General features: G+C 44.6%; 1 protein-coding gene across 1 annotated transcript in view; it reads left to right on the top strand.

The window, feature by feature from the left end:
• Positions 1–12,957, top strand: part of WDR7 (WD repeat domain 7) — a 248,640-nt gene that overhangs the window by 116,847 nt on the left and 118,836 nt on the right. Inside the window, exon 8 of the mRNA XM_044283454.1 lies at positions 4,256–4,442. Coding sequence (XP_044139389.1) covers positions 4,256–4,442 — 187 coding nt within the window. The remainder of the gene's footprint in view (positions 1–4,255; positions 4,443–12,957) is intronic.

The following is a 12,957-nucleotide window of genomic DNA, read 5'->3' as shown; positions in this document are numbered from 1 at the left end:
AGCTTTAGAGGGTGCAGAGGTGGTAGTCACACCTGGCACCCGATGAGACGCAAAGGTCCCTCTGCCACGCATGGAAGACACCAGTATCATGGCACACAATGGGCCAGGGCCCTGGTACAGATCTGAAGCTTCATGTTACACCTACAGTTTAGTTCACGCCATGGAGAGGATGAGGACATGTTCACATATGGCAGGGCTGGCCAACCTGTGGCTCTCCAGCTGTTGTAAAAGTACAACTCCCACCATGCCCTGCTGTAGGCTGATAGCTGTAGTAAGACTAGGGATGCTGGGAGTTGTAGTTTTGCAACAGCTGGAGAGCCGCAGGTTGGCCATCCCTGACATATGGTGTCTTTATTGCACAATTCTGCATTTGTTTGGCACATGTAGCACCGTGTGAATGGGGTCTTACTACAGTTGTAACTGTATTTGGGAAAGCTGAGCATCAAAGAATCACTGCATAGAAGTTTCTGGCAACTTGACAAATCAGGGTGACCATTTTTGCAAGTGAATGTTGTTCTAGGTCTGAAATTGTATGCCAGTTAATTTTTTTTATATATCTTTATAACAGCTGGTGCTCCAATTACACCATAGGGCATAACTATGTGAATAGTGAGGTCCGATTCTGCGACCCCCCCCACTGATCCCAGGAACGGGTCGTGTTCCCCCTTTTTATGGTGTGACAGGCCACACATACGCCCAGCTGCTCCATTCTTTCTCTTTGGGACCACTGGAATTAGCCAGCGCTGTGCTCCACCATTTCCGACGACCCCATAGAGAATGGATGGAGAGGCAGGGCATAATCAAGAAGGGGGATCAGTGGGGGCTCCAGCGTTCAGACCCCCACAGATGACTTAGTTGTCCCCAAAGAAAATCTTTAACGATAGCGAATGTGAAAAGGTGAAACAGCTATGAATCGACAGTTGATAAGTGTCTGATGGAGGTCTGACTGCTGGGACCCCCATGATCAAGGGAACGTGGTCTTAAAGGGGTGTTCTCACTTCAGTAAGTCGGATTTATCATGTAGAGAAAGTTAATACAAGACACTTACTGATGTATTGTGATTGTCCATATTGCTTCCTTTGCTGGCTGGATTCATTTTTCCATCACATGATACACTGCTCGTTTCCATGGTTACAACTACCCCGCAATCCAGCAGTGGTGGTCGTGCTTGCACACTGTAGGCAAAAGCGTCAGGCTCTCTGGTGGCCAGGACCATGGGAGCTCACATAGGCTGGTGCTTTATCCTATAGTGTGCAAGCACGACCACCACTGATGGATTGCAGAGTGGTCGTAACCATGGAAACGAGCAGTGCATAATGTGATGGAAAAATGAATCCAGCCAGCAATGGAAGCAATATGGATAATAACTATACATTAGTAAGTTGCTCGTATTAACTTTCTCTACATGATAAATGCCACTTACTGAAGTGAGACAACCCCTTTAAGACCCTTGTGTACATAGATTGGCGGTAATGAATGTCTCAGGACCCCTTTTTTCATGATCAGTGGGTGCTCCAGCAGTCAGACCCCCGCAATCTGATATTTATCACCTAACCTGTAGATAGGCGATAGGTCGTTATGGTAGGACAACCCTTTTAAATATACAGTAGATTATGTGCAATCTGAGGAGGTTAAGATTTGATTAATTTCATGCCAGACATTTATGCTTAAAGTGGTTAAAGGGGTTGTCTCACTTCAGTAACTGGTATTTATCATGTAGAGAAAGTTACTACAAGGCACTTACTAATGTATTGTTATTATCCATATTGCCTCCTTTCCATCACATTATACACAGCACGTATCCGTGGTTACAACCACCCTGCAATCCAGCAGCGGTGGCCGTGCTTACACACTATAGGGAAAGGCTGGAAGTGCGCATAGGCCAACACCTTTACCTATAGTGCGCAAGCACGACCACCGCTGCTGGATTACAGAGTGGGCAAAACCATGGATACGAGCAGTGTATAATCTGATGGCAAAGAGCCAATATGGAGAATCAGAATACATTAGTAAGTGCCTTGTATTAACTTTCTCTACATAATAAATGCCATTTGCTGAAGTGAGGCCGCCCCTTTACATGTGCTACACTTAATAGGGTTAGGCAAAAATGTCTTGGTGCGTGCATTGTGTGTTTCCTATGTGTGATAGGAACGGCATGTGTCTTGTTTCTGACTGACTTAAAGGGATTCTGTCACCTTGTTTTCGGTTATAAAGATGGCGGACATGCACGGCTAGATCGCCGCTAGCATGTCCGCAATCTACCGGTCCTATAGGACTGTGTGCTTTTATTTTGTTTAAAAAATGATTTTAGAGTTATGTTAATGAGCCTTGTAAGGTGCCCAAGGGGCTATACGAACCTTCCCAGGTACGGGCTGGAGGTCCGGCCGCAGCACGGCAAACATGCCAAGAGGCGGCCGGACAAAAACTACAGCGGACTTACGGCGTCATGGTGGGCTAGCATTAGCACGGATGCGGCAGGCTGTTCCCCCTCCGGAACATCCTGCCGGACCCGGCTACTGCAAGTGTGAAAGTAGCCTAAATTCTGCCACATGTATGTTTGTGCATTTTGCTGTGAGTGTCGGCCATCATACTTCATCTTTATTATTTCTGTTATCACTGTAAGAGCTCATGAACATGATTGTTGGATGTGCAAATTGCGGATCCGGAAAACATGGATACCGGGTGTGTGCATTCCACATTATGCGGAACAGAGCAGCCGGCCTCTAATAGAACAGTCCTATCCTTGTCTGTAATGCCGACAATAATAGGACAGGTTATATAATTTTGTGGCCATGTGGAAATACAGACACAGAATGCATATGGGGTCATTTCCGTTTTTTTGCGGCCCCATTGAAGTGAATGGTTTCACATACAGGCCACATAAAAAAAAATGGTACGGAGACGGAAAAAAAATAAGTTTGTGTGCAGGAGCCCTAAGGGGGGCCCCCAGAATCAGTTATACTGGTGGGCCTCAGTCCGACACTGGCTCCATCCATTGTGTAGTGGACGCAGCTGGTTACTGCAGCCATGCTGGACATAGGCCATGCATATAAAGATCCTGGAAATAGAAAACCCCTTTAAAAATGAATTAAAAAAACTGTGTGGACAGTTATCTAATTTAAAGAGGACCTTTCATGGGTTCAGACTTTATAAGGTAAGTAGCACGTTATGTAGGGCATAAAGCGGGGATCCTATAGTGCTTACTATTATTCCTGGGCGCCGCTCCGTTCGCCCGCTGTGCCCTCTGGTATTTTCCCCGCTCAGTATGCTAATTACTAGCATCGGAACAGGGAGGAGGAGACGCCAGGGTTTCTCAATGGGCGTTTCCTCCTCCCTGGCTGTAGCGCTGTCCAATCACCTCGCAGAACGTCACAGCCAGGGAGAAGGAGACGCCCACTGAGAAAGACTCGGTCTCCTCCTCATTCTTCCGATACTCCTCATTATAATGCAAGGCGCCACAATCAAGGGGTGCCACAGCGGGCGAACGGGGGGATCTTTTTAAAAAAAAACAAAAAAAAAAACAGCCATGGCATCAATGGGGGGGACGCCCTATAAAGGTAACACCCTAATTAGACTTTTGCAAAACTGATGAAAGGTCCTCTTTAATTGGTACCTCCTAGAAGTCTGTACCTTTTGAGCTCTGGAACATCTCCTGATGTTGCTCGTCCCATGTACAGGGGTAGACAACCTCCGGCACTCCAGCTGTTGTGAAACTACAACTCCCAGCATGCGTACTTGCTCTGCATTTCTCAGAACTCCCTTAGAAATGAGCGGAGCATTCTGGAAATTGTAGTTTCACAACAGCCGGAGTGAGGAAGGTTGCCGACCCCTGTTCTACAACAACTGGATCTCCACGAGTCATGTGCGCCCAGTAAATACGTGCACACTGCTTTGTACCAGACCTTAATAGCTGTTGGTGATTAGCAATTGTACTTTGCTTATTGATCAGCGGCGCGGTCTCTGGCTACGTGCGGCCCACGCTTCTCTCTCCTCTTCACCTTCTCACTGGCAGTGTCCCTATCACATCAAGTGCACTGATTTGTCTGTCAAACAATTTTCCTCTCCATTAAGTTTTATGCTTTTTAGCTGATCCCGTGGAGGGCCCCGATGTTTTCTGCTGAGGTAGCCGATTTCTTCCTCCTCTTCTACTTTTTTTTTTTTTTTTACGTGCGCCCATTTAAGCCGCTGTTCAGTTTTGTTAAAAGTCCTTTCATGGAGTAAAGGTTGTATATCTTCTCTCTTTTTTTTATCACAGGCAAGGCTTTGACATTCCTGCTGCTGCAGCCCCCCAGCCCCAAGCTCCCTCCGCACAGCACCATCCGCAGGACAGCTATTGATCTGATTGGACGAGGCTTTACCGTGTGGGAACCGTACATGGACGTATCTGCCGTTTTAATGGGTCTTCTGGAGCTCTGCGCAGACGCCGAAAAACAGCTCGCCAAGTAGGTTCTCCGTTTTACGGCCAACGTGTTTAAGTCCCTTTATAGTGGGACCCTTTAGCTGTTGGATTAGAGTGTATACAGACAAAACTGTAGAGTATTTCCTTATAACCCTTAACAACCAATTGACATTTGAGATTTTGCACATATGGCACTTTGGTAGCCTTATCTTTTTGTGGGATAACTTTTGTGTTTTTAGTTATATATATATATATATATTTTTTTTTTTTATTACAGGTACATTGTACAAAAAGTACAAAAAAACTTAAATGTATAGTTCACTCATTTTTAAAAGAGTTCTATGGGCTTTTTTTTCTAACAGAAGGATAAGTACTGTGGAAACGATCTTTCATCCTCAAGAAGTAAGTAAGAAAACTCTGCGATTATTATTTTTTTTCATCTAAAACAGCCCAAAGAACTGTTTTAAAAATTAGCAAACAATTAATTTTCATTATTTTTATACTTTTTGTACAATTTACCTGTAATTAAACAGAAAAGAAAATAATAGGACTTAAAAAACACAAAAGTTAGCCTATAAAAAAAAAAAAAATGTGTAAAATAGGAATAGGCAGTCTAAAGATAACAAACTCATCACAGTGGCTGATGCTGGATCATAAATTTGGTGCATCTTGCTAGACATTTTTGTATAATTTCACACCGCCTGTTGGTTGGCTTACTTTGCATTGAAATTTTTTTGTGCAAAGTTTTTGCAAGGGTTTTTGCATTTTTCACTGATTTCCCCATGCCATCTAATGAGGCGTTAAAATATGGTAACAAATATGGTGGGGCACGAACACCAGTTTTTTCATGCAAATTGGGCCAGAATTGTGATCTATTAGTAAATCTCCCTACAGTTTTTTACTATATATATATATATATATATATATATATATATATATATATATATATAGTTTATTTTTATAAAATACCCCGGTGGACATTCTTCAGTTTTTTTCTTTCCCCCTATACCTGGGTCATCCATTAGTCACACACAGCGTTGATCTGCGTTTGCAAAGACCCGGCAGATCTGCCATGCAGGGGGCATCGTGTGGTCATGGAGCTATTCACTGCGCTGCGCTTATTAAGCACTCTGTATTCTGTACAAAGCAGAGGGAAGCTGTGGAGGACGGTTCTCTCTTCTCTTCAGAGAGTCTGACAGCCTGAACCCGACCTGCCTTCGCCAGTATTGCACATTTACAATGGCGCAGTTTGTTTGTTTTTTAGAGCCCAGGCCTGTGTCCCCTGGAGCTCAGTGACAATCTAAGGCCTTATGCACACGACCGTTGTTTTGATTTGTTTTTGTGGCTCGAATGCAGACCCATTCACTTCAATGGGGCCGCAAAGATGCGGACAGCCCTCCATGTGCTGTCCGCATCCGTTGCTTTGTTACTCAGGAAAAAAAAGAAAAAAAAAACACAACATGTCCTATTCTTGTATATTTTGTTGACAAGAATAGGCATTTCTATCATAGGGCGGGACGTTCTGTTCCACAAAATGCGGAATGCACGCAGCGGGTATCCGTGTTTTGCGGATCCGCAATTCGTGGGCTGCTAAACACAGTACGGTTGTGTGCATGAGGCCTAACAATGTGGTGAATTATACCTTTAGCAGTATACCGCAAAAAATTGAGCCCAGTGCATCATGTGATTGACCGAAGTGTTATTTTTTTAGAAGACTTCTGCTTCTCAGGCTCTACTTGGGTCAGACTTTTTGCCAAAAACATAAGAATAATTTTTTTAATACATCTTTTACAAAATGTTTCACTTTGAGTAAAGTGCTGGGTGGAATTTTTGCAATCTGCCAGGCGGCTAATTTTTAGGGTACAATGTACTTTTGTATTTTATAGTTCAGATTTTATTTGGATGTTTCAAAAGTGTGAAAATTCTCCTGGCAGGGGCTTTTTTCTCCCATTGAAGCAACTTTATAGAGTATATTAAAAGATTCCTACCGTTTAGTGTCTACAGCTCCTAGATACATTTATGTCTCGCCATGGTGGCAGATTGTAAACAATTCTGATCCTGAAGCCACATTGCCATCCATCTGTAACCTACAGGCACATATGACTGCAGGACCAGACTACACAGGGTTTGTTTGTAGTCTGTTACCATGGTGATGTATAGGTCTGCATAGGAGCTGTAATAAAAAAAGTTATAGGATATTTTTAATCAAGGCCATTTGCAAAGATGCTTCATCTTTCATTGCTGATGTAGCAGAATTGTAGAATAAAATTGGCTGCGATGGTGATTAGAATCTTTTATCCCTAAAAACGAGCACAATACATGTACTGCCGAAGTCCATGGTTTAAAGATGGCAAGATGGCGCCCCCCTTTCAGAAGCTGAGTGGATGCCATAGCCATCAGGTCCCTGCTGTTTTACATAACAGACACCCAGAGGCAATGTCTGTGATCAGAGATAACACCAATCGCAGACTTTTAGTCCTTCAGATGCTATGGTCAGTTGTGACCATGGCATCTGAGCAGAGAAGTTCGAAGAGCGCTGCACTCCCGGTGCCCGATCGGCTTTCCCGTGCTGACACCGTGGGAGTTGTTCGGTTGCTGTGGCAGCCTGTGGCCTTCTGAAGCTTCCGAGACCCTCCACAACGAAGTGCCTTTCCCATAGACTGTAATGTTAAATCATCGCACTGTATGGGAGAAGCAATCTGATAATCACATGTTAAAGGCAGAAGGGTTTGTCCAGATGTGACACTAATATAATTGGTGCGTTGTCTACTAAACTTTAGTGGCACCCGAAGAGTTACGTCCACGTACTGGAAAAAATAAATTGCTGCAAAATCCACATGTTTTATTTTGCTGTGGATTTCAGACCACTGTACTGAAAGGGTTAAAAATAAGCAGATGGAATGGTGCTGTTATGGGCAGTCAGACCCCCACCAATCAGAAAGCTATGGGATATCATACCAGAACATGCTGCTTTTTGCAAAAAAAATAAAAAATAAAGCCAAAAAAGGCAAAAATAAATAAATAAAGAAAAATGCTTTTAAAGGAAGGAACTAGGAACCCCTTTTGTTATTACCAGGCAGGGTGCAGGGGTTAAAAAAAAAAGCAAAAGAAACTCACCTGTCAACAGACGTTTCAACGCTGGAACCGCAGCACTGGTGACGGGTCAGTTTTATTTATTTATTTATTTAAATCTCTGCCTGCCAGTATCAAAGGAAGTTTCCAGTCACGGAGAACCCCTTTAAAATTGAAAACACCACATAAAATGCTCCAAAATGCCGTGTGTGAATCCAGCCTAATGCTAGAGGGAACCAGGTAGAAGAAGAATCCTGAAGAATACACAGCAGATCCCTCCCCGAGAACATCGGAGAAGGTTCACGTATCTGGAACAACAGAGAATAAAAGCCGCTTTCTGTATTTTATTCTTTATAGAAAAGTTTACAAAAAGCCGGCGCCGCTTATGCCAGAGGGAACGCTGTTTTCTCCCAGCTCCCCCGACGTGGTGACCACAGGGCGGGCAGCCGGTCCCAGCATGGAGCCGCTTTTATATGAACTCTGCCACTTCTTATCTTATCTGCAGTTTTCAGCAGTCATTTTATCTGCTGCGTGCGCTTACTCTTCACAGCCACCGCCATAATGCCAGCTATAAAGGAATATGTCACACGCAGCCCGCCACTGTCTAGTGGAAAGGATTAGGGATTCCCTTCTACTCCTCTGCCTTCAGGGCGCCAGAGATAATAATAATCAGATTTATTGAAGATTCAAATCCCCCTAAAATGACCAGGAGATAGAAGTCCTTGACTCGTCCTCTTAGAGGTACAAGGAAGTCATAGGCGGAGTACATAATACAGGTCACCCCAAAAATTTTATAACCCATAATAGGGGCAGATTACACCTGAGCTGCTGCAGAAACTCTTTTTAAGATTGAGGGGTGATTTCTTGCCTGCTGTTGATAGGTTGAAGGTTTGAGGTGTGTATTATAAGGTTCTGCAGCAGCTCAGGTGTGTGTTAGGAGGTTCTGCAGTAGCTGGTGTGTATTAGAAGGTTCTGCAGCAGCCGAGGTGTGTATTAGGAGGTTCTGCAGCAGCTGAGGTGTTATGAGGTTCTGCAGCAACTGAGCTTTGTATTATGAGGTTATGCAGCAGCTGACGTTTGTATTATGATGTTCTTCAGCAGCTGAGAAGTGTATTATGGTGTTCTGCAGCAGCTCAGGTGTGTATTAGGAGGATCGACAGCAGCTGAGGTGTGTATTATGGTGTTCTGCAGCAGCTCAGGTGTGTATTATGGTGTTCTGCAGCAGCTCAGGTGTGTATTATGAGGTTTTTGCAGCAGCGGACGTGTGTATTATGAGGTTTTGCAGCAGCTGAGGTGTGTATTAGGAGGTTCTCCAGTAGCTGAGGTGTGTATTAGGAGGTTCTGCAGCAGCTGAGGTGTGTATTAGGAGGTTCTGCAGCAGCTGAGGTGTGTATTAGGAGGTTCTGCAGCAGCTGAGGTGTGTATTATGATCAGCTACAGTTGAGGCCGACTTTCTGAAGTCTTGCCCCAGATCTACATACACACTTGAGCTGCTGAAGAACCTATTTTTTAAACAGGGAGAGGCTAACTGATCAGAATGAGGTGAGTGGCGCCTACATGGCTCCATTGATCTCTGAATGATTGTCAGTCTCTATCATCAGACTGTGTACTATATAATGTATCACTATAGTGTGATATATGGTATAATATATACACTGCCTGTCCAAAATAAAAGTCACCACCCAAAAAAAAAGGTCACACTCTCTAATATTTTGTTGGACCGCCTTTAGCTTAAATTACGGAACACATTCGCTGTGGCATTGTTTCGATAAGCTTCTGCAATGTCGCAAGATTTATTTCCATCCAGCGTTGCATTAATTTTTCACCAAGATCTTGCATTGATGATGGTAGAGTCTGACTGCTGCGCAAAGCCTTCTCCAGTACATCCCAAAGATTCTCAATGGGGTTAAGGTCTGGACTCGATGGTGGCCAATCCATGTGTGACAATGATGTCTCCTGCTCCCTGAACCACTCTTTCACAGTTTGAGCCCGATGAATCCTGGCATTGTCATCTTGGAATATGCCCGTGCCATCAGGTCAGAACAAATCCACGGATGGAATAACCCGGTCATTCAGTATGTTCAGGTACTCGCTGACCTCATTCTTGGAGCACATACTGTTGCTGAGCTTAGACCTGACCAACTGCAGCAACCCCAGATCATAGCACTGCCCCCACAGGCTTGTACAGGAGGCACTAGGCATGATGGGGCATCACTTCATCTGACTCTCTTCTTACCCTGATGCGCCCATCACTCTGGAACAGGGTAAATCTGGACTCATCAGACCACAGGACCTTCTTCCACTGCTCCAGAGTCCAATCTTTAGGCTCCCTAACAAATTGAAGCCTTTTTTCTGGTTTGCCTCACTGATTAGTGGTTTTCTTACTGCTACACAGCTGTTCAGTCCCAATCCCTTGAGTTCCATTCGCATTGTGCGTGTGGAAATGCTCTTACTTTCACTATTAAACATAGCCCTGAGTTCTGCTGGTGTTTTTCTTCGATTTGATTTCACCAAACGTTTAAGTGATCGCCGATCACCATCATCCAGGATTTTTTTTCCTGCCACATTTCTTCCTCGAATACGATGGGTCCCCGCTATCCTTCCAGTTTTTAATAATGCGTTGGACAGTTCTTAACCCAATTTTAGTAGTTTCTGCAATCTCCTTAGATATTTTCTCTGCTTGATGCATGCCAATGATTTGACCCTTCTCAAACAGACTAACATATTTTCCACGACCACGAGATGTGTCTTTCGACATGGTTGTTTAATAAATGAGAAGCAACTCTTTGCACCAGTTGGGGTTAAAAAACTTATTGCCAGCTGAAAGATAATCGCCCCTGCAGTAGTTATCCAATAGGAGGCTCATAAATATTTGCTTAGTTAAATCCAGGTGGCGACTTATTTTTTTTGAACAGGCAGTGTACTAGTGCAGTATAATATAGCATACTGTGATGTATAGAATATGTAAGGTAGCATACCAGACTATGTACTAGTGCAGTATAATATACTATGATATGCTATAAATCAGAGATGCTCAACCTGCGGCCTTTCAGCTGTTGTAAAACTACAACTCCCACCATGCCCTGCTGTAGTCTGATAGCTGTAGGCTGTCCGGGAATGATGGGAGTTGTAGTTTTGCAACAGCTGGAGGGCCGCAGGTGTAGCATGCCTGCTATAAGTGATATAATATATCATACCAGCCCATGTACTAGTGCAGTGTAGTATGGCGTGCAGTAATTGGGCGCTGGGGTTTTTCAGGGACACTTCTGTATACGATGCAGTTCTCTGGTCCTCAGTGGTGTAATTGAAGCACTTGTCTGGAGAGATTATTCTGGCCGCAGTCGCACTTTCTAGATATATATGCGCCGATCGATGGGTTCCAGGATACAACCTGCAGAGCTGCACTCCGTGTGGTGCACGATGCCCTACAGCCGTATTTAGCGCTGGACTTGTAGGTTTTCTCAAGAGGTAAATTATCTGCTCGGTTCTCATTGCTGAAGCCTCCAGCATCCTCTGACTTCAGTAGGTGCTGCACATTAACTGCGTCTCACTGTGAGCCTTGCTCATGCATCGGGGGGTGGGGTATTTTTTGTAGCAGTATCCCTGTCTTATTGACACCATGTCGAAAGTGGGGAGGGGGAATTGCGTATAACAAAACAGACTAAACTGCATATTACACCCTGAGTGGCCAGCATTACCAATAATAACACTATATAAAGGTCAAATAATACCGCTCCACCATGACCATACCCATGTAGGTCCCAGTCATTACTAATCCAGTTTAGTCCCCCACTCACTGACTTACAGGTCCGACTGGAGTCATTCTCCCTCTTATTTTCCTCTGTCCTTCTCGGATCACTCTCATGAGGTCTCCTGACCACAACTTTCTGCCTAACACAGGACGCACCTATTTAGTATTAATGCCTCCTTTTATGCCCCTTCTCAGTAATCAATCCATTTAGGCCCCAGTCCTATTCAGTAGTAATTTCCATTTAGGCCCCAGTAGATATAATGCCCCCCCGCCCCGTAGTGCCCTATGTGCCCTTTTCACATATAATGCCCCAGTAGTGGCCTCTTTACATATAATGCCTCGAGCAGTGCTCTTCGTTCATATCAGGCCCCCAGTAGTGCCCTATGCACATATAATGCTCCCAGTAGTGGCCTCTTTACATATAATGCCCCCGATATACATATAATGTCTCTAGTAGTGCTCTTTGTACATATAAAGACCACTAGTAATGCCCCCTGTAGCGCTCTCTTCACATATAATGCCCCCAGTAGTGGCCTCTTTACATATAATGTGCCCCCTTCATATATAATGCCCCCCTGTAGTTCTCTCTTTACCATATAATGCCCCTATCGGTGCCCTAAGTACATATAATGCCCATCCAGTAGTTGGGTTGTTGCGGGTATCGAAATATCGATACCCAATCGATACTTTTGTTCCGGTATCGGTTCGGTACCAGGATTTGCCTTTTATCGATACTAGGCTGCGCTACTTCGCAGCCCAGTATTGGAGAACATGGAGCTCACCCAGTATTGGAGAACATGGAGCTCACCCAGTATTGGAGAACATGGAGCTCACCCAGTATTGGAGAACATGGAGTTCGCTGCTGTCAGCGTGCACCATGTTCTCTCAGCAGCACAGGGGAGAAGGAGTCACTTTCTCTCTCCCCCTGTGCCGCCTCTGCCAATGAGGAGAGAGGGGCAGGCTCGCTGCGCCACCAATGAAAATTAACGTCTAATACAGATACAGGAGGCGGGTGCGGCGGCAGAATCACATAGCCTGCACCCGACCTCTGTGAAAGGGAGCTGGGTGCCGCACCTGAGGGGTAAACTGCCGCGGATCGCAGCGCTATGTCATAGAGGTCGGGTGTAGGCTATGTGATTCTGCCGCTGCACCCGCCTCCTGTATCTGTATTAGACGTTCATTATCATTAATTTTTTTTCTTGTGGTATCGAATGGTATCGAGTATCACAATACTTTTTTATGGTATCAAACCGAATTAAAATTTTGGTATCGAAACAACCCTAGCCAGTAGTGACCTCTTCACATATAATGCTCCCTCTGTACATACATATAATGCCCCCCAGTAGTGCCCTCTTCATATATAATGTTCCCCCTATAGTTATCTCTCACCATATGGTGCCCTTTGTGCAAATAATGCCCTCCAATAGTGCCCTCTTCATATATAATGCTCCCTCTGTACGTACATATAATGCCCCCCAGTAGTGCCCTCTTTATATATAATGTCCCCCCTATAGTTATCTCTCACCATATGGTGCCCTTTGTGCAAATAATGCCCCCCAGTAGTGCCCTCTTCACATATAATGCTCCCTCTGTACGTACATATAATGCCCCCCAGTAGTGCCCTCTTCATATATAATGCCCCCCAGTAGTGCCCTCTTCACATATAATGCTCCCTCTGTACGTACATATAATGCCCCCCAGTAGTGCCCTTTGTACATATACTTCCCCTAGTCGC

Source organism: Bufo gargarizans, chromosome 1 (assembly GCF_014858855.1).
Source record: "Bufo gargarizans isolate SCDJY-AF-19 chromosome 1, ASM1485885v1, whole genome shotgun sequence".
NCBI classification, from domain to species: domain Eukaryota; kingdom Metazoa; phylum Chordata; class Amphibia; order Anura; family Bufonidae; genus Bufo; species Bufo gargarizans.
Note: the sequence above shows the minus strand (reverse complement) of the source record. Positions and strands in the feature narration are given on the sequence as shown.